Source organism: Poecilia formosa, unplaced genomic scaffold (genome assembly GCF_000485575.1).
Source record: "Poecilia formosa unplaced genomic scaffold, Poecilia_formosa-5.1.2 Scaffold27, whole genome shotgun sequence".
NCBI classification, from domain to species: domain Eukaryota; kingdom Metazoa; phylum Chordata; class Actinopteri; order Cyprinodontiformes; family Poeciliidae; genus Poecilia; species Poecilia formosa.
This window is the reverse complement of record NW_006799966.1, coordinates 120101-130246: the sequence shown is the minus strand read 5'-3', so window position 1 is coordinate 130246 and position 10146 is coordinate 120101. Positions and strand designations below refer to the sequence as shown.

The window sequence follows — 10146 nt, the reverse complement described above, 5'->3', positions numbered from 1 at the left end:
CCCATTGCAATGTATTAATGGCCATTATTTTCTCAAGGCCATGGAAAAGTTTAAGAGTGGGAGAGCGCTTCAATAAGTGTGCTGTTAATTAATAAGTAAAATTGCACCTTTCACAGGTAAAATCATAGGCACAAAAAACACAAAAAAAATAAACTCTTTTTTGTACTTGTATTTGCTAAGTTATTTAAAATTACTTATTAAAGAATGGCAAAAAGATATGGATGATAAACATGGAAAAATACTACCTGGGCTAACATTGCTAGATTATCCAAGCACATTAGCCATCAATTTATTCACTTCAATTTATGTTGTCACACATATTTAACACTGCAAAAAAGGTTTAGGATCAATATTCATTATCCATCTTGTACGTTCTGTTCCTTTCTGAACATCAATGCACAACTGTAGCAAATGAAGCAAAAATGTAAAAGTAATACACGGAAATAAAAACTAGTAGGAATACGTTATAAAGTGAAATCTAAAAAAATAAGAGAAATAATTGCACAAGTAAAATGAAAATGTAAAAATAAAAAGAGTAAAATTTATGTCTAAATTCAAAAAAAATTGCTATGAAGATAAATTGAATTATAAAAAGTTGTCTATTTTTAAATTAATGGGTACATGTTAAGTTTATTGATTGATTTACTTTCTTTTTTAATTTTATTTTTTATTATGTCGGTTTCGATCCTCTATAAGAAAACCTAAATTTGCCATGGATATAAATAATTCTGGCTTAAATTGAAGTCTGTTGTTCAGATTATACTTAGTTAGCATGTGTTTATGCAGTGAGACAAGACCAAATAGTTCAGACGTTGCTTTTAAACCTAATCCACAAAGCAACATTGTGAATTACAGGCCACTTTTATTTCCTACTTATCGTACCGTCTATTATTTACCCATTCTGATAATCGACATTAACTTCACCAAATCTTTTCCGTTTACGCCTTGAATTGCTTCGATTCAAGGATTAGTCTATTCCAATATTTGTACTGTGAGACTACTGTCTGCCATTGAATGCATCTTTTGGAAAATTAAATAAAAAGGAAGGCAAAACTGTGTTACACTTTCAAGTACATTTATTTTCAGCAGAGGAATAAACTGACTGTAAACATGCAGGGGAGCAAGTATGCGGTGTTATCTTTTAACAATAAAGGATCGTATTTCAAACCAAAATTCAGAAACGTTCCTTGGGTTTGTGTCTGTAGTAGCTCTTGTGTTCTTATACAGACATTCCTGCTTCATATTGGCACTATGCACTATTCTGCTACCTTGGAGTACAGTCATCATGAAACATACAGTATGGATCCATTTAGTACAAATACACTTAATGTACTTTAAAGATATGCATTTAAAAATTTTAACATATAACAGTGCCACTAAGCTCAGTCTAAATGTGATTTCTTTCGACAGAATTTGACAGGAAATGTCTTTTCTGATGAAAATATGTTGTACTAAATTAAGAGCTGCCATATATAAATGTACCAAGGGAAAGTTTTTGCGACTTCCTCCAACATTACAGTAGAAAGAAACATTCTCCCTCCTTTCTTTATCATTATGCAGTTTGTTCAAAGAAATCAATAACTACAGAGCTGACATTGTTCAATCCTGAACAGATGAGGAAATGTAATAAAAAAATGAACAGTATATTATTGTGAAAGATTTAATGTCTTTTTTTAACATTGACAGGTTGTGTCCATTTTACATTCAAACAGTAAAAGCAATAAACAGCATCTAGAAAATGAGCTTCACATGTAGCCATTATATATACAATCTGCCATGGGTAGAGAAGGAACAAATACAGTTATTGTTAAATTACTGAATATTTATTGTTTGCATTAAAAACAAAAATACTGAAGCATGGTTGTGTTTACAGTAAAATTAATCTCAGACTAGTTTGCACAACTTCGACTTCTGCAAACTCCTAAATCACAGAATTAAAATGGGCTCTGGATTTTCTGGGGAGATTTCGGAGACTTCAGCATTCTCGATCAATTTATTGGTGTCGACCACATCCGGCTGAGATTTTTCGCCATTGAAGTACAGTGGATTGTCGAAGGTGGGGAAGGGACGAGGGGATCTCTTGTAGAGCAAGAAAGCGAAAAGAGTCATTATCGAGATGATGGCAATAAGCATCGCGACCACCAAACTTGTGTGGACACGACTGTGTGGATCGTCTCCGGGTTGAGGGTCTGCACATGCAACAAGTAGACAGGGATAAGCTTTTAATCAATGCCATTTGACTGTAATATCAGAAGAAAATACAAGTAATCAAAAATTGCACAAATCATTAAGAGGTTTAACTTACTCGGTTTTTGACCTGCATCTGTCAACATAACTGTTCAGGAAAAAAAAAAGTGTGAAATAATGAATCTCTTTTCTTAAGTTCAGCTGCAGCCTATGTCTTGTAAAGTATGTAATTTAGAACGGCTTCACGGGAATTTACAGAGTTTATCAATTAATGCTCTTGACAGAATCAAAAGACAAAATAATATATGCAACATTTTTGAAGTTTTGGGTCCACACATCAAGATGCGTGGACTGATTTTAACAAAAATCAGATGCCGCTTACCTTTGGGTGTTTTACAGATGTACGATCTGTCGTGCCATCTGCGCCCTGAACTCCATGTCCCATCTTTAGTTGTTATGGCTCCAAAATCAGAATCCGGTTCATCTTCACCCCAGTTGACATAGTCAAGGAGAGTTTTATCAAGCCATGCCCACGACCCTAGGGACAAAAAAAAAGAAAAAGAAAAAAAAAAAAAAGAAAATGCTGACAACACTTTTAAAATTAAGGAAGTGATTATATTTTATGTTTCAGTTGACTCAACTGAAAGCCAAAGAGGCTTAAAAGTGTTGCAATAAGTCGTACATTCTCAGTACAAATACAATTTAACTTTATATAAAAATTAACAGGCTAAAAAACTTCTTACCTCTGTGAGTCTTAAATAGACCAACCCAAAAAGAGGCGTGGCTGTCTTGAAATACTTGTATGTTGCTATGGAGAAATGCTTGCTCCATGGGATCTTCAATACTTGTCAGGACACCACCTTAACATCGAAAATAATTTGGTTGCAACAACTTCTCAGCACCTGCTGGATCATTTTTTACTCATATTAACTGACCACGTAGTTTTAAAGAAACTGTTCTTACCATGTCTTACACAACTGCTAGCTGCATCTGCCCATTCAATTTCATCTGTGACAAACAGATAACAGTTGCCTTTGTATGGCAACCAGGTGTAACTATCCTGGTACTCCACATTGGTATCTTCAGGGCAGCGTCCAGGAAATACAACGGACTCTGTAGGGGCAACGTCTGGAAAAGAAATCATTGATTGTGATGAACATAAACTAATTTAAACTGACCTACTTTCACATTCAGTCGTTTGTGTTTGTTTGCTGCTTTCTACGATCTAGAAGATAGCAACACTTTTTTGCCAAGACAGATCTTTGTAAATAAATGTGTTTTAGGGAGATTATTTAATTCTTTCTATTTTATTATTTTGTTATTAGACACACAACTATACAATCTTAAAGTCTTGGGGGATTTCTTTATAACTATATGATTGTACTTGAGAACAATTGTAGAAATCAAGAACATATGCTGTTATTCAAAGCTACAATAATGCCTTTTCTCATACAATCTTTATGAAAATGCTGTTTTACTTTAGAGACATTTCAAATATTTTCTCTGTCATAGATTTCAAATAGATTATTCAGTACCAAACAGGCCAAACCCATCTCCACATTTAACTGAAACCAGCCTAAATTGTTAAAATACAAAATAATATGCAATTACTTGCAGTCCAATTATAGTACAATACAGTCAGCTGAATGAAAACAGATAAATTAAAACTTGATATTATATCTGCAATTTGCACTGAATCACAACTGCATATAAATTTATACTGAGCAAACTAAAGCAACCCAATAATATTTGATGAGTTGGAGTAGCTGAATGAATTTTACATCATTTTGTTTTGAATCCTGCCATAACAGTCACACCTGTTGACATCATACAGACACTGTTCATAGTCTGGTTGCAGAAAGCTGTCCGCCATTTTCCATCCACATCGATATACACACACGGTTTATTCCTGCTTGGTTCAAATTCGGCCCAGTTGGTGGTGCTCAAGTGCCAGCCATCAATAAACCTAAAATAACCATTTGTCTGAAAGCAAAGACAAATTTCTTATTAAGAAAAGGATTTCTTTTAAGCATGTTAGAAAACCCCAAACACAATTATTGGTTGTTTCAAATTATTAAACTTTGAAACAACCTAGGAATGGGTTTCAGATCTCTGCAGCTCTTTACCTCATCTTTGTTAAGTCCAATCCACAGAGGAGTTTTGAGAGTCAAAGCCAGTAATTCAACATAGGCATTTGTCCACTCGGTTCGCAGGCTAGCCAGGTTGGCCTTATCATTTTCACACGATTTCTTGGCTTCGGCCCATGTCAGATTTTGAGTCACAGCCTTGATGCTGTCGTTTCCCAGACTCTCATAAGTGGTAGGACTGATTGGATCCGAGTTATCTTTGATAGCCGTATCTGATGGGAGCAAAGTAAAAGCAATTTTATTTTCAGTGAAAAGATGCTGAAGGTTATAAACCTCAAAATGTTTCCAAACCAGCAAAAGCTTGAACTCACTGAGATCTTTATGACAAATAAATCCGTTTGTGTCATTGCATGACTTTATCAACCATTTACCAATCCCGAAAGCTGAACTGCTGGACATCAGCACGCACTCCTCCTGATTATGAGTAATAAAAAAATATTGATAAAGGTCATAGTTGTCTTCAAACCCTTAATAAGCAAAAATGGGAAATATTTCTGTAAGATTTATTTTTATTTATTACCTCATTCCATCTTTGATAAAATGATCCGGGACGTCTCTGATTTTTCTAAAGGGCAAAGACAGATGCTATTGATAAGAACTGATTTACTTGTATTATTCCTAACTAAATACTAAAAATCTTACATATCAGAGTGAATATATTGACTGATAAACAAGTCCTTATCAGTCAATATATATCCTTAGCCACATGAGGTCAGCAAAAACACAATTTGCTGCATGGAAACGTTTGCTTTTGAATCATATTCTTTTCATCTTGCAGTACATTAAAGCAAAAGTTGACAAAAATATGCATTTTAGTTTTTAATTTTAATAAAACTTATTTATAAGACAATTAGGAATTCATATTAACCCTGTTGATAAGCATAACACAGTAGTATCACTGAGAATATACTTACAGAATAACCCCAGTTGGTGTATTGCCGTGTTTTTCCATCACTCCAGAAAAATCCATCTTGACTTAAACTGTTTAAACCTATCCATAGATCCGTATTTGCTGCAGTAAGCATTTTGGTGATCAAGAATGCTGCAAATTCAAAGTTCAAATTTTAGTTTTTCGTTCAGACTGAGTATAGCAGGGTTTTCTTTTAACGATATTAAATATTTAATATGAGAGCAAACCTTGAACTTGTCGTGTAGGAATGGAAACTAATTTGGCATCAAAATTGGCGCACTGAGTTCTTGCATCTTCCCAAGTCACCTTGCGGTCACTCACTATTTTGTAACACTGTTGGCAACAAAAACATTTGAAACATGTAAAGAAAGCAAAGCTTGATGTTAAAATCCTACACAATATATATCCTAATAAAAGCCAGGCATCTGGCTTGAAAATGAAGATGCCACTTGGACCACACTGTCCATAAAAATCATTAGACTTGATTCCGGCTCCATCCGCATGGTTGTGTCTTTGCCCATGGACACAACATTTCACCTGCATTGCCTGCTAGTGGCCAAAAGCTGTGGCTCCAGTAGTTTGCCATCCTTTGCGTATGAAAGTTTGTGTGAATGGAAATGATTGATTTCATTGTAAAGCATTTTTGAGGGTCTGGATTAGCTGTATACAAGTCTGTAGCATTTCAAAGGTTGTGATCTATAAAACACAAACTCGACGGGAGTTCTGCATCAAACTCTAACACGGATAGAATTTGATACAGAAAATCGCTTTCCGTCGTGTGTGCATGGATTTAATAATCTGTTTGCCATTCCTGCATATGGGCATACGTACACTTTTATTAGAAAGTCTATGTAATCCTTTATAGATGAGACACCAGTGAATTAATCATTCACTTGATTAAGGTTAAGAGCAGGGATGCATCCAACAGTTGCAGAACAGTGGCATTCATGGATTGCTGTTGCAGACTGCTGGCATAAGTTCACAATCTAATCTAGATTCTTTTTTTGTTTTTGTTTTTTTTTTTACCTTTGAACCAAATTTTTTCCATGTAGCCAGACATCCACCTATGAGAGATACTGTTGGGGCTGCAGTGGTGTTGACAGGTGGTGAGTTTGATCTTTCACAGATGGACTGAGCCTCTCTTCCGCAGTTAGAAGTACGCCAATACCCTGCAAGGACATCAGACTCACTGAACAGCATCTTCATTTTGAAGCACTATGTTCATATTTTCAGACATTTCAGTTAGAGTTTGATACCTTTTTAAATATGCACATTTGTGATATCCTTACTTACCCATATGATACCCCATCGTAACACAGTTCTCATCAAAGGCATTGGAATTCGGCTGATTTTCATCCCATCTTTGATAAGACACCGGAGTATCATCCAACCACCTGGTGCCACAGACAGTCCAGTTGAGTAATGCATATTTATGTGAACAGAGTTTTCTATGGTAAGAATTAAACAGGGTTTTGTCTTATATTGGTAACTCTCCCTGGTCACAGATCATAAAAAGGAGAAAAGTCTGGAGGAACTCAAACATGGAACTGGGACATTGTTAACCGTTCTGGGGTCCTTAGATAAACAGAACAGGAGTAGTTTATTTAATGCAAACAGTGATTTAAATGTTTCTAAACTGGCATTCGCATCAACTACTGACGTTTTTGACTTCAGAATTGTTTCAAAAGGGCAGAAGTCCACATTTCTCTTAGCCATCATGCTCTGACTAGGTGCTCCAAAAATTTATTTTACACAAAAGACAATATAAAAAGCAAATCTAATATCGAGAGACATTTACTGATCTTAACATCTTAACAGAACAGCTCAAACAAAACCTCAATATTCTCTAAAAATTCCTTTGACAGAGAAGAGACTCAGTAGCTGACAAAATATGTCCATTATTTATGCATTTTCCCCCCATGACTACACTGTCAGCTTAACTGAATCAATTATGTTCTGTCACAGTCAAATAAAAAGAGAGAAAAATTAGAAAATAAAATTGCACACTTTTTATTTAAGTAATACACATAGCTAGTATGTATTAGTAAGTAATAATCACCAAAATGACCCATCAAGATCCACTGATAAGCCTATGAACCACGCCCCATAGCCTCTTGAAATCTGTAGAAGAAAAACAAAGTAAATGCTGCCTATGAACAGGCAAATATGCGATATAAGTGCTCTGTGTGGTAAGATGACTTTACCCACCTGTTTCCATAAGAAAATGTTTTCCTCTTTATTGTTGATTACTACCAAGTCGCCATGTCTCCTTTTGCAGAAGTCACGAGCCTCTTCCATAGATTTAGCCATTCTGTTCAGGTAATATTGTCTCCCTTTCCATATAAGCCAACCGTCAGATGTGGTGTTAAATTCTGTAAAGATTTTGAACGGATGTGACGTTACTATTCAATTATTAATCTGGCATATAAACAGTAAAGACATTTTGGTTGGTGTTTTCTTTGCAACAATACTTATTAACAATGGATATTGAAGAGCTTCTTATTATATGATGACAAACTTCTAAGGATTTTGTTTTATGGGTTAAATATCAGTATGTTAAGTATGCTAATTTCCCTCTTCCAGTCATGATTAAAATTAAAAGTAGTTGCTAGTTTTCTATGATAGAAATAATAATTAATCTGCATTCTTTTATCACAACCTAGAGCTATTATTGTGAGTTAGACGTTCAATTAGTATGTTTAAAGGATTCAGCGTTTTAATTTTAAGGACGATGTCCAGGTAGTCTTACCTGCTGCTGTATTGTTGGGAGGTGGTTTTAGAGTTGCTCCTGTAAAAGCACAAAGCCAGTTTAGATGTTATGCAAGTAATTGTAGGAAAATATGCTACTTTCTTAATTTTTGCATTTGAATATCATCAGTATGATGTCACATTGTAAATTGTGACATCAGCCATTCAGTGAGACTGGATCCAAGTCAGGAACATTTTTTTTAATCTTTATATAATTAGGTTATATAAACAAATTTATCTAAAAACACACTAACCCATATGAGAGAGATTTAACCATCAAAATATATTTTTAGAAAATGGTATATATTTTTTTTCTTTATATTTTCTCTACCTGCTTGAATCTGACACAACCAGTCATTGTAGCTTTCACAGTTCAGATCATTCCAGGAGCCTTGCTCGTCCCAGTTATACATCACAAATTCAGTACAGCTTTCATCATTGTTGAAGTTGTTTGGTTCTCCTTCCTGCCAGTGCTGGAAGTTCAACTACAACAAAAAGAAATAGTAAGAAATGTTTCGTTAAGTTTATTTTAGAAATGTTAGCTAAAACAGAACAGATTGATATTTGGGTTTAAAAAAAAGAAAATAAACTACTAACCGCACTTCCATCAGTCCATACATAACCGTTTGGATTTTCAAAGTGAAGTCCAATCCAAGCTTTGCCACCTCTGCTGAAGGAACATATTCACACAAGTCACAGAGATTAAAACTTTGGTATAAGATAGAGCTGTTGTTAGAGATTACAAAAAAAGTGAATTACAGAGTACCAGCATATTATTTGGATCTATCCTCCCCCCGAAACATGTGGTAAAACATATAATACCCAAGTGACAATTGTGAAAGATACCACAACCTTGAGCTGGTGCTTGGTTTGTCTGCTATAGGTGCGACTGGTTTATGAAGGACTCCACAGTAACATTTATCACAAGAATTTCTATTTTCTATTCAAAAATTCCTTTCTGCATATAATTTATTCCTGTTAAAGGGTACCTATTAAATTAGGTGGTCTGTGGCTGTACAAAACATGCTTATTACATATTTTTTAAAAATCATTCACAGATCTGTCTATTATGACCTCCTGTAAGAATTAGATGTTTTAGGGCTAAGCTAAAAGAGGCAATGAATTCTACCTTTTGTTTCACCCTTGACCTGTTTTAAGGTGGAAACAGCACATCTCCTCTAAAATAATTGCCACTAGCTTTTAGCATAGGGTACTTTTTCTCATTTAATATACTTAACAGGGCAGCTCTTGTGTTTGAATGTATAGCTATATGCAAAAGGCTTTCCTAAAATGCATGTGTGAAACAGTTTGTAGCTGTGGGTAAATGCAGAGCTACTTGTGTATTGTGCTATTTTAGCAGATCTGTTTCTGTCTCATTTTAAAACTTGAAAGACTCACAATTTCAACTGTGCACAGATTTAGAACCTACAAATACTTTAATTAAATTACATCAAAATTGACAGAATGAAAAACAAAATCAAAGAGGGGCAACATAAAGCTGCATTTTCACTTTATTAATTTTATATAGGAGGGTTTAGGGGGTTCCAAAAATAGTTACTGTATAAGCCTGTAGTTATTTTTAATAACTAGTCTTTTTAAGACCAGAAGTTTGCAGCCAGGAGATAATTGTAAATAAATACTAAGTAGCTGTAATACCTAATCATGTGACACTTTAAGCCCAACATACTTTTAGACACAGAAACACATTTAGTTATTTACTTGATATACTTAACATAATGTGTTACAGATTTAATCACACAGAAAACAATCTAAGGTTGTAAGGAGAACTCAAAGTCCACAGCATTGGGAATCACATTCCAGTATCTGTCCAATAAGCAGAACTGCACCAATATGAACAACCACTGTTTATTTCCATCTTGTTTGTGATTGTTGTGACATGAAATAGTGATCGAGTGCAGGATCATGGCAAATTTAACAGAAGCAGAGAAGGAAAGTTGACGGTGTGGTCATCATTTCTGCACGGTGTTGAAAGTGTAGGGAAATATAAAAACTACCATAACAGCAGCATTTAAATCTGATATAAATATCAGCCCAAATTTTCATATCTTGCATTCCTGATAATTACTCTACAACTTAGAATACTTAACTGTGTAATAATAGCACACTATTTAAGTCAGTCTGGAGAAAAAAAGA

At 34.7% G+C, this 10146-nt stretch overlaps 1 protein-coding gene across 3 annotated transcripts in view; it reads right to left on the bottom strand.

Annotated features, from left to right (window-relative positions):
* Nucleotides 1-1063: 1063 nt before the first annotated feature.
* LOC103135675 (macrophage mannose receptor 1-like) overlaps nt 1064-10146 on the bottom strand; it is a 21330-nt gene continuing 12247 nt past the window's right edge. For 2 of the 3 annotated variants that reach the window (XM_016669655.1, XM_007548509.2), the window contains 18 exons: nt 8590-8662; nt 8324-8477; nt 7994-8032; nt 7453-7616; nt 7304-7365; nt 6538-6638; nt 6271-6413; nt 5472-5577; nt 5249-5376; nt 4855-4899; nt 4646-4748; nt 4314-4546; nt 4005-4170; nt 3151-3315; nt 2931-3047; nt 2570-2725; nt 2306-2335; nt 1064-2189 (listed from right to left, as the gene is read on the bottom strand). In XM_016669655.1, the coding sequence (XP_016525141.1) occupies nt 1927-2189; nt 2306-2335; nt 2570-2725; nt 2931-3047; nt 3151-3315; nt 4005-4170; nt 4314-4546; nt 4646-4748; nt 4855-4899; nt 5249-5376; nt 5472-5577; nt 6271-6413; nt 6538-6638; nt 7304-7365; nt 7453-7616; nt 7994-8032; nt 8324-8477; nt 8590-8662 (2248 nt within the window). In that variant the 3' untranslated portion in view covers nt 1064-1926. The remainder of the gene's footprint in view (nt 2190-2305; nt 2336-2569; nt 2726-2930; nt 3048-3150; nt 3316-4004; nt 4171-4313; nt 4547-4645; nt 4749-4854; nt 4900-5248; nt 5377-5471; nt 5578-6270; nt 6414-6537; nt 6639-7303; nt 7366-7452; nt 7617-7993; nt 8033-8323; nt 8478-8589; nt 8663-10146) is intronic. The other variant, XM_007548511.2, reaches the window with a different exon arrangement.